General features: G+C 47.1%; 1 protein-coding gene across 1 annotated transcript in view; it reads left to right on the top strand.

Annotated features, from left to right (window-relative positions):
• LOC107107282 (chromosome unknown open reading frame, human C8orf74) overlaps positions 1–24350 on the top strand; it is a 54005-nt gene that overhangs the window by 25966 nt on the left and 3689 nt on the right. The window contains exons 3-4 of the mRNA XM_015407912.1: positions 10752–11152; positions 19970–20198. Coding sequence (XP_015263398.1) covers positions 10752–11152; positions 19970–20198 — 630 coding nt within the window. The remainder of the gene's footprint in view (positions 1–10751; positions 11153–19969; positions 20199–24350) is intronic.

Below are 24350 nucleotides of genomic sequence, written 5' to 3'. Positions count from 1 at the left end.
CCTCATTCAGCCAGGAGGAGGCAGGAGAAGAGGGAGGGTAAGTTGCTTCCTCCCCGCCTCTCCCCACCCCTGCCTGCCTGGGGCCAGGGAGGGCCTTGGCGGGGCTTCCTCGCACTCCTGCTGGCCTTGCAGGTCCACCGCTGGGCCCCTGATGTCAGGGGGTGTGGCATATGCTAATGAGTTATGCTATTGAGTTCCCCTAGCTCTTTTTCTACGAAATGACCCCTGGTCGGAGGGCATATGTAAAGATGGGCAAGAAAAGCCCATGGAGGCATGTTGACATGGTAGAAAACAAACCTGCCCTGTCCTTTCCTTGCCAAACCTTTGGTCCTGAATACATCCACCTTGTTCAGCGATCAGCTCGACTGAATCACAGATGAGAAGATAATGACTGATTGAAGTCTTGTTTTAAACAAGAGAGAGACAGAGCAAGCCAGGAACTAATCTCCAGAGATCAAACTTTGATGGGGGGAAAAACAAACAAAAATCCATTTCAGATTAAGCATCTAAACTTTACAACCGATTGGAACAGCTCATCCTCTGAACCAATGTTTTTTGAGGGCTTAAAACACCCATGGGACTTTTGAGGCGTACCATTCACCACCCAAAAGCTTTCTCCCTTGGCTTAGGGCCAAATAAGATGGTGTTTGGTGTATGCAGATGTGTGTAAAATTCCTTCGTGGCCTGTTTTTTTGAGAAGAAACTTTTAAACCCAAAGCAGCAGCAGCAGCTTCAAAAGTTGATGATCAGGAGTAGAAGCTGGGGAGGGGGGAAGAGAAGGATTGCTTAATCCTCACCCAGCTGGACGGCTTTCTACGCCAAATTGGCCCCAGGCCGCTGTTCTCTCCCCTCACCAATGGGTGGGCTTCAGGAGGCCTTGTTTATACAGATCACCTTTGATCCCTTCTAGCTCTCTGTATCTTTATTGTTTTTTCCTATTATATTCAAGATTTTAAGATGTTTTCTCTCAGTTCAGGGCCTGAAAAGGCCGAGATGCCAGAGGGGATGGTGGTGGCAGAGGAAATCATAACTCCCAGCCAGATACCCATTAGGAGGCGCTTGGCTCTTAGCTGAGAAAAATGTGAAGGTTTGTTGCTCTTGCACTGATATGTAGAGGGTTATGGCGATACACGCAAACCCAGAAGGGAGAATGTGTACAGGGAAGAGGTGAGGCAAAGGGCACCTCCCTGCTACCTGGAGGCTTACCAAGTTACTCCTGCGCATCCTCCAGGCCCTGCAAGAAGTAGCTTCTCAATATATTACCAGCCCTTAATGCCTTCTTCTGCTCAACAGAAGCCTGAAGCCTGGCCTAAACATGAAACACAATACAGCAGTATGAGGTGGGCGAATGATTCAAGACTGCAAGTGGCAGAGCACATTTTTGAATGCTGCCTTCTATGGAAAAATTCCAAGCAGGCAGAAAACTAGCATGAGCTGGCTGGGCTAGAACCTTTCTCCCTGATGCACTGGTTATTTTTTTTCCCTTGAAGGATTTTTTTTTTAAATTTAGGGAGTATTAAAAATGAAATCTCCTATCTACCGACTGACAGGGACAGTCTACTTTATGACTCAGGGCTGTGTTGTGTTTTTGGAATGGCAGGCACAATCTGAGAGGTCTCTGTGTTTAGCCAGGAACTATTTATTTATTTATTTATTTACAAATAGTATCTACAAGATTGGGGGGGGGGGAATTTAGACTGATGCAGTTAAATAACCTGTGCCTTGTTAGGGTGGCCAGGTTGCCTGCCTTGATGGGCAGTCTCCTGCCCTTGGCCTCTGTTCCCTGCAGCCACACAACAGAAAGGGGTTTGTCAAAATGGCACCTTGTGTTGCTGCGGCATCAGTTCTGGCTGCGTAACTGAAAGTGACATCACCACATGGTTTTTACCACAGAATTTCAGAAACATCCTAGAGTGCCCCGCAATGCAGTAACATCACTTCCAGTTACACAGCTGGAAGAAACACCATGGCGTCACTGGATGCTATTTTGTTCTCCAGTCTCCTAAGGAGCCAGGCAAAAGCTAGCAACCCTAAACTTTTGTTCCAGCTTGTTCTTCAAGCATGGCTCCTTCTGTGTTCTTGCAGCAGCTACTCCCTAAAGCCATATGTATGTTACTGAATCACATTGCTGAAAAGCTGCTGTAAAATTATATTAGAATCCTGATGTGTTCTACCTTTAAAAAGACAAGAGTCTGCCACCCTTTTCTGTATCACGTGAGACTGGATTTTAAAAAGTCAATGAAAAACTAAATTACAGGCATTCTTTCCCATGTCAGCCATTAGTTTGTGACAGGACTGCAACTTCTATGTGCTACCTGCTTCTGTGGATACTGCTGTCCACAGCTCTCCAGGGAATTATTAGAACAAGGGTGCTTTGCTCTCTGGAGGCTATTCCTTTCATTTGTAGCAAATGATGGATACCATCAGTGGATAAAGAGAAGCTGGGAAAATCGCTTCTCATTGTCTGCCTCAAACAGTTCTCAAATTGTTTAATTTATTACACATTTTACGGATGGATCACTGTCCTGTTTTGTTTCCACTAATATAATCCCAAATCCATATTTATTGGGATCTTTATAGTGCTATCTTATTGACCCATTAGATCTCTGTAAACAATAGGCTGAAGAAAGATGCAGCTTCTCAGCCCCACCCGACCCCTAGAGAAGTAACTTGAAAAATAAATAGGGCTGGATAATAAATGATGTCATCCTGATGTGTCCCATTAAGCAAATACTGCTTCGCGCTAATTGCTTTGTTCTAACACAACGGCTCCGAAATGCCTTTCCTTCCCCATTTTCGGTTTGCATGACACTTGCATGAATCAGGTATTTGCTGACTTCAGTTTCGCATGCAAAAAAATGTGAGTTGTAGAATTCTGTTCCCACCCCTTCTCCTGTCAATCATGGTGTTATGTCCGCTGACCGCCACTAGGTGACAGAGTATTTTACAGGAGCTTGGATCCCAAGAGACAATAGGGACTAGGATCCTGAAACCTCTAGCGGTCACCAATGGGAACCTTGGCGGGAAGTTTAAACCCACCAATGGGACCTGTGGGTGGTCCACAGAGACTGTATATAGTTGGCCTCCGGCAGGTATTGTTATTGTTATGTTGTGTACTAGTAAACATGAGCTGAGTATCCCTATGTTTCCTCATCATTCGATGTGTCAAACCCACTACACAACACAAGGTCTGTTCTCACTTCCTCTTTTTGGGATGCTCTTAAATTTTAACCCTTTCCTTAATCCACACACTCTCCTTTCCCCTCTCTAATGTAAGTTCCTCTGTATACTATACAGGTATATAAAAGAGGGAAGCAGTCTGTGTAAGCTTCAACAGAAATTCTGGTAGGTAAATATGAGGCCCTGCCTGCTCACCCTGGGGCAGCCTGCATTCTGCCGTCTTGCCCTTGTGCAAAGGGAGGTTTGTCAGGCCTCAGGATGGGAGGGAACGGGGTTGCATCATCTGGTTTCTCCTCCTCCTGGCTGGGCATGACCCCCCTTGCAGCCTAGTGTCACCAGCTACTGCTTTCTCCCCAGGCTGTTTTAGGGAACCTCCTTTTATTCACCCCTGGATTCCACCTTCCCCAGCCCCACCTATCCCCAGCCTTGTCCTTTCCCCTGCCCACACAGCCATTGGGCAGTCCACTGGGCATTCTCTGTGACTGCCCTCCCAGACTCCTCCCCTCCAGTCACCCCTCCCCCATGTCTCCCTGGCCTAGCCACTACCACCCTGGGCTGTCAGCCAGCTCCCTGACATGGGGGGAGGGGCTGATGTCATGGCCAGGGAGGCAGGTATTCGCCCAGGCAGCCTGGACTCTGGGCGCCTTCTGCCGCATGGCACTACTATAATGCTGGAGGCTGTGTGGCCCCATGCTCCTTGCCAGCATCTCTTGCTCTGAGCTGGCTATGGTCCTTGCCTCCCTGGCAGCATCACCCTTCTTCGAGTGCTGGTGAGTTTGGGGCATCAGAGGCAGCCGTGGAGCCTGGGGAGGGGCTGCATCCGGGTGAATTGGGATCTCCATGGCAGTTTCTGCTGGGCCAGGGCTAACTGCTGGGCCAAGGCTAACTACCAGCCAGGACACAAAGGGATTGTTGGCCAAGTAATATTTTACTGCTCCAACACTGCATATTTTCATGGCCAGGGCCTCCTTTTCCACCACTACATATTTTTGCTCCGGGTTTTTGCTTTCAGCTTACAAATAGAACTGGGTGCTCTTGGCACCTGGGAGAGGACAGAGGCAGAAGCATCAGTCTGAACCAAGAAGGGCTTGCTGAATCAGGATTGCACAAGGCTGGTTGAGCAGGAAAGGGCCTTCCTCAGGATGCCAAAGTCTTCTTTCAGCACTGACATCTACTGTGTTTTGCACAGCCAATCCTTCCAGAGGCAAACTGATAGAGGGCTGGCTAGACTGGCAAAGTGTGATATAAACTTACTATAATAGCCCACCAGGCCTAGAAAGCACTGGATCTGCTTGGTGGAAAGTCGCAGTCTCTGCTCCAAGATGGTTATTTTGTACAGCAATTGCCTCAGGTATCCCCGTACAGCTAAGAACCCTAGATACTTGAGCTCCAAGAAGCCCACGTTCCTCTTTTTTGGGTTGATTTTCAACTGGGCAATGGCCAGCACTTGAAGGACCTGTTTCAGGTGCTGTAGGTGTGAGGGCCAGTCTGGGCCAAATATCACAATGTCATCAATGTAGGCCAAGGTGACCCACTGGCACTCAATAAAGACCTGGTCGACCAACCTTTGGAACATGGTGGCAGCACCATGAAAATCAAAGGCCATCTTCTTGAAATGAAAGTGAATGCTGTTCTCTCCTGATCAGTGGGGTTCATTGGTACCTGTCAGTAAACTTTTGTAGGGTTGAGTGGGGATAAATACTGGGCAGTGTCTAGCTGGTAGAGCAGGATATCCGCACAGGGCATCAGCTAGGTATCAAACAGAATGATTTTGTTCACCTATCTGTAATCCATACAAAATCGCACACTCCCATTAGGTTTTGGCACTAGGACAATGGGACCTCCACAGAGTCCACAAGCTCTGAGAGGGTTCTATAATGTCCAGGTATAACATGTTGTCATTTTCCTAGGCCACCGCATCCCACTGCCTCCATGGGATAGATCTCAATGGAGCCCGGGAGCCCAGGGGGGTGTTTATGGAATGGGTGGTTAAGGAATTCAGGGCTCTGCTATTTCCCTACACATACCACTTTGGAAGCAAAGCAGGTGATGATGAGAGACATAACCTATTCTGTTATGGTCTCTTAAGGTTTCGATGCCAGGGTAAAAGACTGAGAGACATTCTATTGAGTTGTATATGTATTCAATCTGCTTTGTTTCTTATTGTTTTTAAAAACAGTTGGAAAGGTTTTTTGAGTGTTCTGTTGCTAATGTAAAAGGTGAGGGGTCATGCCTTAGTGACAGAGCATCTGTTTTGCATGAAGACAGAAATGACCTGTACCTGATCCTAGCTCCATTTTGCAGCTCTTTTGATCATATCTTCTATGGCAAGGTTCAGAATTAGATATATGATTAAACAAACAGCAGTTCACAGTTGGTAGTGCATAATTAGTGCTCAGCTGTGTGCACTGATAACAGCCCAAAATCTGCTCAGAAACTGATGCTAGATATTGGGAACCAGATAGAAACATGAAATTCCTGAACCTGTCTTGTTTGTTGTGTCTAACTCGGCTCCAGGTCCAATGGCTATCCACATGTTTGTATAGGGCACACACGCATAAAATCCAGTGGCCATAGGACCATATAATCTGATGGTTAACTGACATAAAATCCTGGAAAGAATAATGTGATTTGGGCTTTCCCACTCAATCGTGTCCAGTTCCTCTTCTCACTACAGCCCTCCTTTTGTCCATGCAAGTCCTGTGATCCCGCACACAGTCTTTTTGGGTGGTCAAAAGGAAACCCTCTTTTCTTTATCACTAGCAGTATAGCTGGTTAGCTCCAACCCATTATGCTCATATGAAGACATATGATGTGCTCAGAAAAGGGGCAAAGTAGGCTTGATCCTCATCTTTCCTTGTGTGTAGCTTCATGCAGGTGGTCATCTGAACTTTTACCCCACTTTTCTTCCATCAGTGTTATGCAGGGCTCAGGTCTGGGTCTGGTACTTTTCAGTATTTTATAAATGATCTGGATGAGGGTGTGGAGGGGCTATTCATTAAATTTGCAGATGACACGAAATTGGGAGGAGCAGCAAACACACCAGAAGATAGAGATAAAATTCAAGAAGATCTGAACACACTGGAAAAATGGACAGATGTGAACAAGATGAAATTTAACAAGGATAAGTGCTGAGTTCTACATCTGGGTAACAAAAATGAGTAACACACATACTGGATGGGGGATACACTTCTGGGTAGCAGTGTGTGTAAACAAGATCTTAGGGTACAGGTGGACTGTAAGTTAAATATGAGCAGCCAGTGTGATTCAGCAACAAAAAAGGCTAATGTGATCTTGGGGTGTATCAACAGAGACATAACATCCAAATTGCAAGATGTCATTGTCCTGCTGTACACTGCATTGGTCAGGCCGCACCTCAAGTATTGTGTGCAGTTCTGGAGGCCTCACTTCAAAAAGGATGTGGACAGAATCAGGCCCATAGCTACAGTGGGGCTTCCCGGGGCCCACCCCCTGACTTCCTACCAAGGCCCCACAACATCCTATATAGCCCCCCCCCCCGACTCTCTGGGCCATCCCAGGTTTCAAGGTGAGGAAGCGGTGCCAGTCAGGTAGGGGGGCAGGCCACAGGCGAGGTTGGGTCAGCTCAAGGATTGTCCTTTGGGTTGGGCCTTTCCCTCCTGAAGAGTTGCCTACACAGAGGAAGTCCGCCCCCCCAATTCCTTCCACTCAGGCAGAACTGTGTGCAGCAGCGGCGATGGCGCTCTTGAGGGGCTGGGCTGCTGCATGCTGCTATCCCCTGCGAGATAAACTCCAGGGGGACTTGAAAGGCAACCAGACGGGCATTGGGCCAAACTTGGGTCCTGTGCACAGTGGTGGCGATGACATTCCTGACGGGCTGGGCTGATGCACGCCACCTCCTCCCGCGAGGTAGACTCCGGGGGGGGGGGGCTTGAAAGGCTGAACAAGAGGGAACTGGGAGAATAAGGAGGGCAGAGAGAAGCCGTGAGGCTGGAGACTGGGCACATCGGGGGGAGGGGCTGGGGGTACCAAGCTGGCGGTGGCAGCAGCATGGGCTGCCCCAATGGGGAGGTGGCACAAGGCAACCAGGCGGGCAGGCCAGCAGGTGAGCTGGGGCCGATGGAAACTTTTGGTGGTGCTCAGAAGCCAGCCAGGCAGGGCCAAGGCTCCTCCTCCTCCTCTTCTACCTGCGCCTGGGTGCCCAGCCGGAGCGGCAGTAGAGGCCAATTCCGTGGCGCTCGGCTTCAGGGCTTTAAAAAAAACCCTTTTTAATTTTAATTTCAGTGTCCCCCAACTTATTTAAATGTCCCCTGATTTAAGAAATCCTGGCTATGGGCCTGGACAGAATGGAATGGGTGCAGAGGAGAGCGACAAGGATGATCAGGGGCCAGGAGACCAAGTCCTATGATGAAAGGCTGAGGGACGTGAGAATGTTCATTCTGGAGAAGAGGAGGTTGTGGGGGGGGACATGATTGCTCTCTTTAAGTATTTGAAGGGCTGTCACTCAAAGGAGGGCAGGGAGCTGTTCCTGCTGGCAGCAAAGGATAGGACTCGCAATCATGGGTTTATATTAAGGGCGGGAAGGTACCAACTGGATCTTAGGAAAAACTTCTTTACAGTAAGAGTTGTAGAACAGTGGAATCAGCTGCCTAGGGAATCATAGAATCATAGAGTTGGAAGGGATCTCCAGGGCCATCTAGTCCAACCCCCTGCACAATGCAGGAAATTCGCATGTACCTCCCCCTCCACACCCGCAGTGACTGCTGTTCCACGTCCAGAAGATGACAAAAAACCTCCAGGACCCCTGGCCAAACTGGCCTGGAGAAAAATTGTTTCCTGGCCCCAAAGTGGCAATCAGCAAAAGCATTTCCCTGGGTGTGTAAGGAAGGGCCACAAGAACTAAGCGCTGAGGCAACCCTTCCTGCCCGCCCTCTCAGATGGCCATCTAGCCTGTCTGAAAACCTTCAGAGAAGGAGAGCCCACCACCTCCTGAGGAAGCCTGTTCCACTGAGGAACCCCTCTGTCAGGAACTTCTTCTTAATGTTTAGCTGAAAACTCTTCTGATTTAATTTCAACCCTTTGGTTCTGGTCTGACCTTCTGGGGCAACAGAAAACAACTCCACACCATCCTCTATATGACAGCCCTCCAAGTACTTGAAGATGGTTATCATATCAACTCTCAGTTGTCTCCTCTCCAGGCTAAACATACCCCAACCTTTCCTCATAGGACTTGGTCTCCATACCCCTCACCATCTGTGTTGCCCTCCTCTGGACATGTTCCTGCTTGTCTATATCTTTCTTAAACTGCGGTGCCCAAAACTGAACACGATACTCTAGGTGAGGTCTAACCAGAGCAGAGTAAAGTGGTACCATCACTTTGCGTGATCTGGACACTATACTTCAGTTGATACAGCCCAAAACCGTATTTGCCTTTTTAAGCAACCGCATCACATTGCTGACTCATGTTCAGTGTATGGTCTACTAAGACCCCTGGATCCTTTTTGCACATACAACTGCCAAGACAAGTCTCCCCCAACCTATAATTATGTATTTGATTTTTCCTACCTAAATGCGGAACTTTACATTTACCCCATTGAAATTCATTTTATTTGTTTTAGCCCAGTTTTCCAGCCTGTCAAGACAATCCTGTTTCCTGACTCTGTCTTCTGCTGTATTTGCTACCCCTCATTGGCAGTCTTTAAGCAGTGTTTGGACAAACACTTGTCAGGGATCCTCTAGGCTGATCCTGCATTGAGCAGGGGGTTGGACTAGATGGCCTGTATGGCCCCTTCCAACTCAGTGATTCTATGATTCTAGGAGTCCCAGGAGGTCTTTGGCTCTTGCCCTGATGGGGATGGCACAGGCTAGCACAATCTTGTCAGATCTCAGAAGCTCAGCAGGGTTGCCCTGGTTAGTACTTGGATGGGAGACCACCAAGGAAATGCAGGGTTGCTATGCGGAGGCAAACCACCTTGGTTTGTATCTTGCCTTGAAAACCCTACAAGGTCACCATAAGTCAGCTGCGACTTGACAGTGCTTCCCACCACCACTGTGGCTGTGGCCAGATCCTGACCCCACACCTTAACCAAGATTGCTATATCATGCGCCTTTCAAGCATAACCAGACTTGCAGCTTCTCTGAGTTTCCTTGCAAGAAGTATCTTATATATATAATTCTCCTAATGTTTGCCATTTCCAGCTCTCCCATTGGCTGTGCTGTGTGCTCCATCAGCCATTGGCCCATCAACTGCAAGAATAATCGCGTGCCATTGGCTGGGTGCTGGGTCCGCTCCTTTTCCCCACTCACTGCCATTTCAGCCACTGTTCCCTGTTAGAATAACTGCAAAAACGGCTGTCTCTCCTGATGAAGACACTTCTGCTTGGCTCCTCTGAGACTAACTTTTCCCTCAGTGGTTGTTGCTAGGCAGCCAGGCTTGGTTCTGTCAGTAAAAATACAATGGAATGAAGCCCTTTCCAGGCCTTTGTGGGGAACTCATTGGGGCCAGTCCTGACTAGGGTTGCCAGGTACAGATTGTGTAATTGCTGGAGATTTTGTGCTGAAGTCTGTGGAAGCCCGGGTTTGGGGAGGGGAGGGGCCTCAGCTGAATAGAATGCTATAGAGTCCACCCTCCAAAGCAGTTATTTTCTCCAGGGGGAGAGAGATCTGTTATCTGGAGTTCAGTTGTGATACCAGGTGATACCACAGCCAGTGTGGCATAGCAGTTAGCACTTCACAGCAGGGTCTACCAGACCCAGGATCTTGCTGTGGAAGCTGAGTGGGTGATTTTGGATGAGTCACAGACTTTCAGCCTAACCTACCTCACAGGGTTGTTGTGCAAATCAAAAGGGGGAAGAGGAAAATGATGTAAGCTGCTTTGGTCCCCACTGTAGAGAAAGACTGTACTTTTCCTCCTAGGGAACCATTGATGCCAATCTCAGAATTACAACTGTTCTCTAGATGGCAGAGATCAGTTCCCCTGGAGAAAATGGTGGACTCTGTGTCCTTTACCCTGCTGAGATGGCTCCCCTATGACAGCCAGTGTGACGTAGCAGTCAGGGCTTCAGAGCAGGGTAGAGGCTGCAGGTGGGGGGGAGATGGAAAGCTGAAGTCAGAGGGGCAGATAATGGTAGGTTGATGGTTGGCTGGGAAGGAGATAGGTTTGCAAGCTCCAGGTTGGGAAATTCCTGGAGATTTGAGGGGTGGAGTCAGGAGAGGGTGGGGTTTGAGGAGGGTGGGACCTCAAACAGGTACAATGCCATAGGCTCTACCCTCCAAACCAGCCATTTCCTCCTGGGGAACCACTCCTGCCAATCTCCAGGTGAGGGCTGGAGATCACTCAGAATTATAGCTGCTCTTCAGATGGCAGAGATAAGTTCCCCTGGAGAAAACGGTGGACTCTGTGTCATTATACACTGCTGAGGTCACCACAGCAAATTGATGCTGAGTGCCCAAGGCCAGGGCATCTGTCTAGAGCCTCTTTCTAGATCTCGTTGTATTTATTTCCATAATGGGCCTTATTCCTAGTGGGATATAAGTGCAATGATAAAGTAATCTGAGACTTCCATAACATGAATTTCCCTTCCCCCCACTAGGTTTGCCCATTTCACAGGCCATCCAGATCCTACAAGAGAAGCTTACTGCCTTCCGGGTGAGGCTGCCCGTTGTCAAACTACGTGCAGTGTGTGATTACTTTCATAACACTTTCATTAAGCATTACTGGCTGTACCAGTTCACATTAGAGCAGGAGAGAGACCGCTGTCAGACATTTACCAGCCTCGAACTCTACGCTCCACCCACACCTCTGCCGCTGATGGAAGGCATGGATGTTGAAGTCTGGAAGTACCAGCAACAGCTGGCCGCCCTCTCTGAGATGGAAGCCCAAAAGAGAGCTGAGATGGTGCTTATCCGAGAAACCCTGGACCGGGAGAAGGAACGTACGCTGCAGAAAGTGTACAGTGATGTCCAACGACAAGCACGGGTCCTCAGCAAAGAGGTAAATTGGGGAAACGGAATGTACAAACATGTCCTGAGCAGGCATAGGTGTGTTATTGATCTATTTATACCCCACTTTTATCCCCAATAGGGATTTTAAAAAGCTTATATTGTTTCCCCTGCCTTCATTTTATCCTCACAACAATCTGTGGGATAGGTTAGGGTGAAAGAAAATGGCAAGCCCAGGGTCATCCAGCAAGCTTCCATGGCAGAGCAGGAATCTGAACCTGGGTTTCCCAGGTTCCCTAGTCTGACACTTTAGCCATTACACCATGTACCACACTGGTTCATACTTGAACAGGCCCTGAACTGATTTGACTAGTATTATTTTAGCTATTTTTCACAAGGAAGTCAGAGGCTACAATCACACGCCCTGGTCACATGGGCCGGAAAATGCGGGGGGGGGGAGGGAAGCGTGGCAAACAGGAATTTTTTTTATCTCACAGAAGTTTGCGCATGTGCGTGATCGTTTGTGCGCATCCTGTGGAGACTTAAAAAAAAATCCAGTTTGCAACAGGACATGGATGGGCGCCGGATGCCACGGGTTTCCAGTGGAAACACAATCAGACGCCCGCCCTTGCCCCACGTTTTCCTGAAACTAGTACATTGTATGTGGTGGTTTTTTACTCCGCATCTTCGGCAACAAGCCACGGGTTAGCCATGCACTACGCTTCCCAGATGTTGCGGTGTGATCGTGCCCAGAAAATCCGCCTATCATCCGTGTCTTCAGCGTGGCAACTTCTCTGTGCGAACAGGGCCACACACACTCAGTAATTCAATACATTGTGTGAATTGGTAAAATCCAGTTTAAAAGTGCATTGAAAGTGGATTGAAAGTGGATTGTTTAGTGTGTGTGATCACAGCCACACTGTGTGACGGAATTTGGCACAGACACTAAACATTTTTACCACAGATTTTTTTTTATGCTTCCTAACATAAACTACCAAGTCCCAGAGTTCTGTGGGGAAGAGGCCATGACAGCTAAAAAGTAGTAAATGTTTGGAGCGGAGGTGTACCTCCTGGTTCTTGGTATAAACTCTCAAATTATCACAGAACAAAAGGCCAGGGAATACTGAACTCATTGTCTGGGAGCAGAAAGATCAACATACGTGTTCTCTCCTCCCCACATGCATCACAGAAATTAATTGCATTTTTAAAAAATCCAGCCCACAATGTGCCACAAAAAGGCAATTTATTGAACCAAATAGCTCTGGGAGACTCTGAAAGTTCTTTCTTGTGTGGCAATAACTAAATTACAAGAAAAGGGATATATACAGGTTTCAGCTCTGACCTTCACAGTCTTGCTGTCCCATTCCCCCCCCCCCCCCCCCTCCTTGACTATCTACAGCCATGAACAGGGGCTGTAGCTCAGAGGTAGAACATGCGCTTTGCAAGCATTAAGACTCAGAATGAAGCCACAGCCTAGCCAGTTAAAAAGATCTCAGTAGATGCTGAGGAAAACCCTGTCTCACTAGTATCAGGCGGGGTTTATGTGTTTGTTGTCTCTAATCCTCTTAATACCTGCTATTACCAGGTGGTCACAGGTTGTGTTATCCCCATCAGTCCACAGCCCCACATGGTAGTCCAATTAGTATTCATTGGCTTGAATGATTGACGCTTCACCTCCTAGACCAGTCAAGCCTTACAAGAAAGCCATGGGTCATGATTCAAGGATATGTTCCCATTTCTTCTGTCAACTTCCTGCACCTCACTAGGTTTTTAGAGGCACGGTTGTTTTATCAACAGATGCTGGTCAGAGCTTCTGCACTCAGCTGGCAAATCAATCACTACTTGCAAATGCCTTCAGCTTATTTTGTGAACTGACAGAATGGGGATCTCTGTTGTTAATGCAGCACTTCAGGCTAGGCCTTTGGCTGTCTCTTCCAAACTGTCTCTCTCTCCCTCCCTCCCTCCCACCCGCCCGCCCTTTCTGGTCTCAGTCTGCATAATCAAGCCATGACGAGTTTATCACGCTTGAGACGGAAAAACGTCCTCCTGCCTAGGCATGCTTTTCTGGGTCTCCTCCACCTGGAAGCAAATTTGTGTGGAGAATTTGATGAAACTCTGAGGCATTTTTTTATTGTCAGGCTGTCTATTGAGTGGAATTAATGGGCCATTAATGCCCACGCGTGTATGTCTCACTGCGCTGCCGGCAGTGGCGGATGAGTTCAAGCAAAGTCAGAGAGTGTCACCTTTTGAACTCCAGTGTAGAACTGGGGCATCAGCCCCAGAGGGTATAATGGGTTGTTCAGTGTACCACCCTATACATTGATAGGAAACTCCCACACTTGTACTTCCCAAGGCCTGGATTTTGCCACACTACAGTCAAGGCCTTCAGGATCTATGAATCTCTTCCAATCAGTAACTCCCAGGAGGTTGCCTGGAGACCAGTCACTGTTGCTTGCTTGCTTATTTATTTATTAACCCACTCTCCCAAAACTCAGGACATAGGGTTGGCCAGCTCCTGGTTGGGAAATACCTGGAGATTTTAATGGAACCTGAGGAGGGTGGGGTTGGGGAGGGACCTCAGTGGGGTAGAATGCCATAGAGTCCACCTTCCAAAGCAGCCATTTTCTCCAGGGGTTCTGATCTCTGTCACCTGGAGATCAGTTGTAATCCCAGGAGATCTCCAGCTATCACCAGGAGGTTAAGTCAAGGACGAGAGATCACGGGACAGGCTGAACTTTGTAAGGAAAAACAACCATGATATGATAACGAAACCTTGTTAGAGAAAAATATATCTTCTTTAATTATCCAGTGAATAACAAATCATTCAAGGTGTTTTCTTTGAAGTAAATTGGTCTCAAATTTTTCTTTCTGACGGTACAGTGCTCAATAGGCCGTTTCACTCAAGGTTTCATCCGATGAGACCTTACACTAGAAAATATACAAAAATACATAATTTTTTCACCACTTATAGTCTGAATGCACCCAAAACAGAGATCAGAATGCTTTTGTTTTTAAAGGAAAAAACTATAAGTGGTGAAAATTTTATGTATTTTTGTATATTTTCTAGTGTAAGGTCTCATCGGATGAAACCTTGAGTGAAACGGCCTATTGAGCACTGTACCGTCAGAAAGAAAAATTTGAGACCAATTTACTTCAAAGAAAACACCTTTAATGATTTGTTATTCACTGGATAATTAAAGAAGATATATTTTTCTCTAACAAGGTTCCGTTATCATATCATGGTTGTTTTTCCTTACAAAGATCACCAGGAGGCTGGCAACCCTATCAGAATGGCTACAATAGCGCAAGCAAGCAAACAAAAAACCCAACAAATTCTAATTTCCACAGTGAACAATCCTCAAAAGAAAGCGGCCAAATATATCAGCCTATAGGTAAAGGTAAAGGTTCCCTTGCTTGAAAGCCAGTCGAGTCCGACTCTAGGGTTGCGGTGCTCATCTCCATTTCAAAGCCGAAGAGCCAGCGCTGTCCGAAGACGTTTCCGTGGTCATGTGGCCGGCATGACTAAACACCAAGGCGCTCGGAACGCTGTTACCTTCCCACCGAAGTGGTACCTATTTATCTACTTGCAATTTCTTGCTTTCGAACGGCTAGGTTGGCAGGAGCTGGAACTAGAGACGGGAGCTCACTCCGTCATGCGGCACCTGAGTCTTGAACTGCTGAACTACTGACCTTCCACAGCCTGCAGTTCAGTGTCTTAACCACTTGAGCCACCGCAGCCTATAGACTCTCACTAAAACAAATCCATTCCAGACAGATCAATTCCAAAGTCTCAAAGAAAAGCCCTGTCAAATAACACAGGCTTACAGTTCTTCAGAAATACAGGAAGGGATGGGGCCTTCCAAATGATATCCACTGAAAACCCACTGGAAAAAGCTCTCAAATAAAGCAGTAAAGACTGAGACTGCTGTGAAGATGAACTGGAAAGGAGCTGCTAAGCTTGGTGGAGTTGTTGCATAGGTCATACAAGGAGAGGCGGGCCTTCAGGTACATGTGTCCCAGGCCATGAAGTATTTTAAAGGCCATAAACTGAACCCATAACCCGATGGGCAGCCAGTATACTTGTTTTAATGTTGCAGAAAAATGGATGAACCAACAGGTCCCTGTCAACAAGCTAGCCAACTTGTTCAGAAATAACTGGAGCATCTTGAGTTGTCTTCAGGGGAAACCCAACACAGAGTATGTTACAGTAATCTAGTCTGCCGACTGTCTTTGACATGTATTTCACGCATAATGGCTGGCTACCTCCCTGACCCACTTGAAACTCTAGGCCCCTACGCTATGTCCTTGGCTACTTTCCAGCCTTGTCAGCACAAAGCTGTGTTCCCAAGCCACACCCTGTGAACGCACAGGGGAAAAGCATAAAGTCACTGAGAACATATCTGGCAAACATCAGAGGGCTGAGGGCCAAAGCAGGTGTGATGGTGGCAGCCATGTTTGTTTAGGTATCTGCCTTGCTCTTATAGAAAGTGGGTAAAAGTGTAGTCTATTTGTAACATACATAAGCATGCACAAATGAGGGAATCTGAACCTTCCTCACTCCTTTGCCTTAATTTTCCATAGTCTGTTACTCCCAGCACCTTTAAAATCACTTTTTAATCTTGGGTTGCTCTATCTCTGGGTTGGGAAATTCCTGGAGGATTGGGGGTGGAGTCTGGGGAGGTGGGGCTTGGGGAGGGGAAGGACTTTAACTGGGTGTAATGCCATACCATCCTCCAAAGTAATAATTTCCTCCAAGGGAATTGATCCCTGTACTCTGGAGGTGTAATTTTGGGAGACTGCCAGACCCCACCTGGAGGTTAGCAACCCTATTTTGACCTCACCCCTCTGAGGAGGGCTATTTCCAGGTTTCATAGGACCATGGGCAGAGAGTTCTTAGGGGTCCCCTCTCCTGCTCTGACCACCACCAGGACCCCTGCTGGTGCCCTCCTTCTAGCCCACCCACATCCCCACATGCCTGTGTGTCCTTCCTTCCCCCACCCATTTGTGAGCCTTGGCACTGATTATATGAGCTTTCCCCAATGGTACTGGGTGGTATGTGCAGATGGGAATGTCACCACTGCTTCTGCCAGGAGTGCCACCATTGTACACCCCCTTGCATGTCCTTCCCCGGCAGCATGTGGCTGGAGGGCTCTGCAGCAGTGGGCCCTGCCAGCTATCCTGGGCCCCAGCGGTTGCTCCACATCAGGGTATGCTGATGCCAGCCCCGCCTCCAAGACATTCAAGAGCCATACGTGTTCTCCATGTCATCCTTATAACAATCCTGTAAGCTGGTTAGACTAAGAGAGAGTGACTGGCCCCAGGTTACCCCAGAGAGTTTCATGCCCCCACTCTCGTGCCTTTTGAAATGAAAGAAGTAGAGCTTCTGTTTTTAAGCAGAAAATCTCTGGTTCAATCCCTGACATCTCTAGCGAAGGATCTTAGGACACGGGGGAGGAAATGTTCTCTGCCTGTCATATTGAAGAGCTGCTTCCTGTTAGACAGCAGCTAGACACAAGTACCTAAGAAGAGCCTTGCTGGAACAGACCAGTGGTTCTTCTAGTCCATCATCCTGTCTCACATGGTGACCAATCATACTCCAGAGGGCCAACAATAGAACATGTAGGCTGAGGCCTTCCTCTGATGTTGCCTCCTGGCACTGGTATTCATTGGTTTACTGCCTCTGAATGTGGAGGTTCCCTTTACTCACCATAACTAGTAGCTACTGATAGACCTATACTCCATGAATCCATCTACTCCTTTTTTAAAGCTGTCTATTTCTTAGCAATTAGTAGATACTATATCTACCAGGTCAGCATGATCTACATGTTTGTTCACTTTCTCAGAGAATTCCAGAAGTTTGGTAAGGCAGGACTTCCCTTTTCAGAAGCCTTGCTGATTTCCCCTCAGCAGGCTTTGTTCCTCTCTGTTCCTGATAATCCTATCTTCAATTACAGTTTCTACTGATTTGCCTAGGACAGATGTTAGTCTAACTAGCCTGTAATAACTGTTCCCCTCTGGACCCGTTTTTTAAAAATTGTTTTAACATTTGTTGCTCTCAGTGCTCTGGTTCAGCTGCTGGTTTTAGTGACAAGTTACATATATTGATTAGTACCTCAACAATTTCATATTTGAGTTCCCTAAGAACCCTTGAGTGCATGCCACCAGGACCTGGAGACATTGTTTTTTAAATTTCCCCAGTAGTTCTAGAACTTCATATCTCGTCATCTCAATCTTCAGACTGAAGATAATACATGCCCCACACTTTCCACAGTGAACGCAAATGCAAGGAATTCATTTAGTTTATCTGCCATCTCCCCATTTTCCTTCAGCAATCCTTTTATTCTTTGGTCATGCAATTAGGGATGGGCACAAGCCAGGAAAATGCAGTTTGGTTCATGGTTCGTTGCATGCCCAGTTCACAAAGCATGAGTTGTCACAAAGTTTTAGCCATCAAACAAACTGGTTCGGTAATTCTGAAACCTCATGGTTGGACTGCCGTAATGTGTTCCACATTGGTCTGCCCTTGAAGACAACCCAGAAACTCAGAATGCAGAGCACGATTACTGTCAAGCACTGGCCAATGGGGGCATATCATGCCTATCTTAAAACAGCTATATTAGCCAGCATTTTCTTTCTGATTACAATTCAAGGTATCAGTTATGACCTGTAAGGTCCTTTATGGCCAAGGACTCACATCTCTAAAGGACTGTCTCCTCTCATATGTCCCTGTGTATCAACAACGTTTCTCAGGTTGCCCCTTGCTGGCTATTCCCCAATTCAGGTAGGAGGCCTTATTTCCATTGCAGCTCCCACTTTGTAGAACTGGGTCCCTGAGGAGGTGAGCATTTTTTAAGGAGGTTCTGCAACACCATTTTATTTTCAGGGTTTTTAATGTTTTATAAACTAAAGGCATCTCATTGGGGGAAGGGGGTTTATTTGGGGTTTTATGTTATTGGTTTTAAATTGGGATGTTTTATGCAAGTTACCTTTAGCCACAAGGAAAGGTGGAATATAAATATTTCAATAAATAAATAAACAACATGTAGTTAGGTGATTTCTCCATTGCTGATGTGGCTACTTATACAGCTCAGTGGCAATGAGACTTCCCTGTGGCAGATTTTCCTACAGTTTCCTTCCCCAGTTCCCAGCAACAGCCATCTCCCCTCCTGCACATTTTTTCCAATAGGCAGTTGAATATCATTCTGTTGCTATAATGTTATAAGAAGATGCTTAACAGGTCCTCTGAATTCCCAGCTGTCATTCGAAAAATTAAGTCTCTAGCCCCTTCCATTGTGGAGACAGACCTTTTCCCTTTTTGCTCTGCAACAAAACATGTCAGGGAAAATGGCTGCCATTGGGGCAAGACAATCCAAATTTTCCCACCGATATGGCAGCCATCCATGCTTTACTGCAATCACAGCAAAGCAAGTTTGAAGAAGTTCAGAGAAAAGCTGGGGAAACCCCAGGAGGTACACAAATGCACCATGATGCTCTGGGGAAGGCGGGGGGGGGGGGAGCTTCCCAAAATCATTGAACCAGGGCAGAAACCCATATGGAAATCGTCTTAGTACAAAGCAGTTTCATATGTTTCTATGTTTTTATCAGACCTTTCTCTATACTGCCTTTTCTTAGCTACAAGTGATACTGGATTTGCTGTGCTCCATCCTGAATAATAATGTCTCTGTTACCTGAACTCCCCCATTCCACTCTTTACTGGACCATGTAATGGTACCTGTGTGGTTTCTCTGTTGTGTGCTACACTGTCTCTTTTGAAGCAACTAACTCTTGTATAACAGAAGTAATGAATTTGCAAAGTTGAAAAATGCATTTTGTACATAGGCTACTTATAGTGATAGCAATTTACCTATTAGTAAATCATTACTAGCTTGATACCAAGTCCCATTGTATGTATGTAACCATGTGGGAAGCATTTCTTCTTTGGACTATACTAGTTGTGATCAGTGCTCCCTCTAAGCTGTGGAGTCTTTGAGCAAAAATTCTACTTTGTGAGATGCTGGCATTAAAACTGTGAGCGAGCCATTTGGCACCTGTATAAATTAGTTTGCTTTGGAGCTGTTCTTCCTGAGCTAAGACAAAAATGTGTGAGCCAGAGGCTAGAAAACTGAGCTAGCTCACACTAACTCAGCTTAGAGGGAACATGTCTGTTGTTCCCAAGACTGCCCAGTTCATGAATAGACCAGGTCAGGGTCTAAATTTTACAAGCAAAGGTAAACATTGGCAAAAGGGGTTTGAATGGGCATTCCCTCCCTACCCTCCATCTTCTGTCCATTCCAGCTTTACTTCCAGTATCAGAGTCAAGCTGACGTAACAATGCTTGCTGCAGCAGAGCAAGAAGTGGTATAATGGGAGAGTGGGTTCAACTCTTCTTGTAGCCCTCTTCAGTCATTACAGTCTTGGTGTTTCAGCACTATGCAACAGGAGAGCCTACTACCTGTAATCCTCCCAATACACAAGGTTGCCGTTTTGTGCAAACAGGGCAACATGCCAGTTTCCCACCTTCAGTATGCATGAACATGTACCCTTCAAAACCTGGACTTCCGACTGTGTGTGCTCAAGCTGGAAAATATGCACGTTGTCCCTGTTCACACAAGTGGCAGCCAGGCATTGAGAGGATCGTGCATCGTTGCATGCACATTTTAGTACACTACCTCATGGCGAGTGGTCATCTGCATTCGCCCCAGAGTTACAGGTGAGGTACGGGGCAGTAAAATTCTCCTCCCATACCCCTTCGGAGGCCAGTGCAGATGACCAGTTTGGCAAGTGGATCCCAGCACTCCCTAGGTAAATTTTCCTCTGTCATCCATGTTCATTAAACAGAAACCAAGGTGAATATTGGTTTGTTTTTCAGGCTCTGATGTGCCTTGTCAGTGAAGCCATTAAGACCCAGATCCAGAGTCTGTGTGAGATTCTACAGAGTGAGATCCAGACCACCTTTGATATCTTACAGTTGAAGCTCCAAAAGAAGTCACTTCTGCTCAACCCCCCAGTCCCATACCCTCCACCACCTACCCCTGAAGACAAAAGGAGATCCAGCAAAAATCCAAAGAAGCAGGAGAAAACAAAGGAAAGGGAGGGGGGTGAAGATGAGAAGAAGAAGAAAAAGAAGAAGAAGAAGAAGAAATAATTTACATTGAGGCTTGCACATGAAGGCATACTTTCCTTTCCAGTTCTTCTGCCTTCTGTCTTGGAGTCCAAGGCATAATGAGATGGTTAGACTCTGACTGAGGTGTACCACTTCAAACTGCAGGTGGTGTCTCACATGTTTGAATACACATATAGCAAAAACAAAGAAACACTTCATACATAAAATGAGGGAGGGTTATAGCCTTTCATGACATGCTTATGCTCTGTGGGCAGGGAATTTTGGCATGGGATTGACTATCTCTATGAGAACTTGGCCTGAAACTCTTTGACCTCAAGAAGAGAATAGAGATCTACAAGCCAAGGAACCTAAGCCTGTGTGTGCCTAAATGTGTGCTGATGTTTGGAAGTCACCAAGTATTGTTAGCATTGAATTTTGGAGCCATTGGTTCTTAGGATGGTACCCAATGCTGAATGGTGCTCTGATTGTTCTTAAGGCCCATATTGAACGGCTGTTTCTAATAAAGTGAAAGGTTGAGCCTCCTTCTGAAGTCATGTTTTTAAAAATCACCTTTGTTGCTCTGTGAAATTCCACTGACACAACTGCCAACATCTCACAGACAAAAACAGGGCCACATTTCTAATGCCCCCCATTTTAATGCCAAAGATTATGTCTCCCCCCATTTTAGCCGAAGACTCTACTCTGTCTAAGTTAATTATTTAGAAATGGAGTTGCCAGCCTCCAGGTGGAGCCTGGAGATCTCCTGCTTTTACAACTGATCTCTAGCTGACAGAGATCAGCTCCCCTGGGGAAAATGGCTGCTTTGAAGGGTGGACTCTGTGACATTGCACCATGCTGAAGCCCCTCCCCTCCCCAAACCCCGCCCTCTCCTGGATCCACCCCCAAAGTCTCCAGGTGTTTTCCAACCCAGAGCTGGCAACCCTATTTAGAAAATGTCTACCCTGCTTTTCTATTAAAATCACACTCAAGACAGCTTACATTAAAAGCTTAAAACAGAGTAAAGTAATATAATAGAAAAACCTAAAGGCAAGAAAAAACCCAAGCAGCATAGCTGTCATTCATAATAGCAGTAATAAAATAATAGAAGCAGTGCCTGCACTATTCAACAGCATAAGCCACTGGCGGAAAGAACAGTCGACACCATGTCAGGAGTTCAGTTCACATGCCCGCTGGATGAGTTTCCATAACCAAAGGAGTTAGATGGGATTTTTGGGCAGGGGATTCAGGCCACACTCTCTTCAAGTCTGTGTGTGTGGGTGTGGGTGTGGTCACACGTGCAAGATAAAGCGGGGGGCGGGGAGCGAGGCTATTTCCTCTGGAGCAATTTGTCCCACAGTCGCATGATCACACAGTCCTTGGAAGTTGCAGGCACAGCCTGCCACTGCATGACCAGTTTGTTTTTTGTTGTTCGTTTCCGATGCACTTAAACGAGGAATCGATGAATCGCATCTCCGCACTGAGTGCTCCCTATGGAGTTTGCGATGATGCACATACTGCAAAGTGGGGGGGACAACGACATGGAGTCAGGAGGGCCTGATCAGACCAGCCCAACGCCATGAGAGGACGCTGGAGCAATCAGACACTGGAAAGTCCGTCTGTGGCCCGTCGCAACCCATTTTCTACCAGATTTTCCCTGGTGTCTTTACTTGGCTTCTGTGGAGGAGCAAAATTGGCTGCCGATGGGTGCGGTGTGCTTCCCAGATGTTCGTGTCTGATTGTGCCATTTAAATCCACCCAGCATTCGCGCCTATGGCGGGGCTAATTGTGCATGTGCTCGCAGCCTGTGTGTGTGTGTGGCTGAATAGGCCCTGTCTTGCTGTGGGAACAGAGAGCAGACCATGGGCTGCAAAAATTGTATCACATGAGGGGAGGTAGTCCCTCTCATCCCCTTTACCTAATCCCTGTAGGGTTTTAAAAGTCCCCTTCAAATTGTACCTGGAAATATATATCTCACTGATGGTATATGTCAGGCCATACTCTCTTCAAGCCTCTGCCACTTCATTCCCCTGCAGAGATAAATGAGGCTTTGGCTTCTAGAGATGCCAGTGTTAACCAAGTTAGCCAAGGAGTCAGAATCTATAAGTCACTCTGTGTGTATGGTAGAGACAAGACCCAAGGGAAAAAAAATCAGGCAGGGATCAGACACTAGGATCCAAAGAGACTGCAGAGTCCTCAGCTACCAACAAGTGGATCAGGCTGAAGGGCTGAGCCTGGAGGTGACACCTTTATACCTCGAAGGCACGTTTCATAGGCCCTTCCCGCCAGTTGATCTCAGCAGATCTCATTGGTCCTCCAGCCAGTACGTGCAGTTCTCCTGCGGGCTCTCTTAAGGGTGTCCTTAGCCAACCCTGGGCCTTTATGGATAGACTTTAAAAATCCAAAAGAACAAATAGATATATTTAACAAGATACATAGTATAGCAAAGTGAACAGCACACTAAAAAAAACAACAGCTATTTTTAGGCAAAAGTCAGTGCATGTCAAGATGGCATTTGCCCTCCCCTCCCACCCAGTTCTTCCTCTTTAGAGGCCTCTTTCCATAGCTTCTTTCAGCAAGTCAAACAGGAAAGGAGGTCGGATTCTGAGTTCCACCCTTCTACCCCGTTGCTTTTAGACTTCTCAGCCATCCTTGTTTTAGAGTCTCCCCCCCCCCCCGGGGTTTTAGGGGAAGATCAGATACTGCGTGGGCTAGTCCCCATCATCTGAGCAGATCTGACAGTTTCCTTCCTGATACGCCTGGTGTTCTGCTTGCTCCAATGTTCGGGTGGGGGGGGGTAGGAATGATGCTGAATGACAGGGCTTCAAACTTTCTATTAACAGTAAATCAAAAGAAATTGCAGGCAGGGTGGTAGAGGCAAATCAAATGAACAGGCCACCAGCTTTAGGATGGGATGCTCAAACAAAATGGTTTCCTCGCAGCAATTATTGAAAGTAATTACAGGGGAACCTCTGTAATGTTTCTATGGATAAGGCACTTCCAGAGGAAAAAAATATTATTGCCATTATAGCAAACTGCAGTCCTTTATGGGAGAATAAACTTCTGTCTGCCTTTGGAGATTTAAAAAACTACTACTACTACTACTACTACTACTACTACTACTACTACTACTACTACTACTACTACTACTACTACTACTACTACTACTACTACTACTACTACTACTACTACTACTACTACTACTACTACGATCTCCAAGCCCCACTGCTGTAGGGTTGCCAAGTCGTACCTCGTCCTGAAGCGGGGGACTCCCAGGTCAAATCTGGAGCGTGTGTGCGCGCGCAAAGCACACGTGCGCCGCATCCACGTCACCAGGAAGTGACGCGGCCACGCCGGGCATGCTGGGGGCAGGGCCATGACCATCCGAGGGAAAACCCATCCCCAGCGTGGCCCCGGCCGCGTGCGTGTCCCCGTCCCCAGCATGCCCGGCATGGTCGCGTCACTTCCTGGTGACGTGCACGTCGGAGTGGAGTTCCCCCCGGGGCCCGATCCGGTGGCGGCGGGAAACGGGCCTCTGGGGCGGGGGTTTCCCCGCCCCCCGGGGGGACTTGGCAAGCCTACACTGCTGTGTTTTAAAATTATAAAGCAAAAGTGTATATACAGGATTAGGAGCGTTGCCAAACCCCAGGTGATGCCTGGAGACCCCCACTATAACAACTACATCTCCAGATGACAGAGATCAGCGGCCCTGGACAAAATGGCTGCTTTGGAGGGGGAACTCTATGGCACTGTACCTTGCTGAGGACCCTCCCCAAACCCCACCCTCCTCAGGCTCCACCCCCAAAACCTTCAGGTATTTCCCCACCCAGGTATTTCCCCACCACAGCTTAGTTATGCCTTGGTAGTTAAGGGATCCTAGCAAGGCTTACTTAAGTCATCTGTGTTAAATGATCTAGGGGATGCATTGTTTTTTAAGAAATCAGAAGTGTATTGCTAGATCTGACCAAAATCCATTAAGGCCTAAGCTGCCCCTCAATTGAAAGCATCACGGAAGGCCATTTGCCAGCTATAATCGCCTTTGGAATAGGGTTGCCAACCTCAAGGTGGAGTCTGGAGTTTTCCTGGAATTACAACCGATTTTCAGACTATGGAGTTCAGTTTTCTGGATAACATGGCAGCATCAAAGAGT

Source organism: Gekko japonicus, unplaced genomic scaffold (assembly GCF_001447785.1).
Source record: "Gekko japonicus isolate JY-2015 unplaced genomic scaffold, Gekko_japonicus_V1.1 scaffold7, whole genome shotgun sequence".
Classification (NCBI taxonomy): domain Eukaryota; kingdom Metazoa; phylum Chordata; class Lepidosauria; order Squamata; family Gekkonidae; genus Gekko; species Gekko japonicus.
Note: the sequence above shows the minus strand (reverse complement) of the source record. Positions and strands in the feature narration are given on the sequence as shown.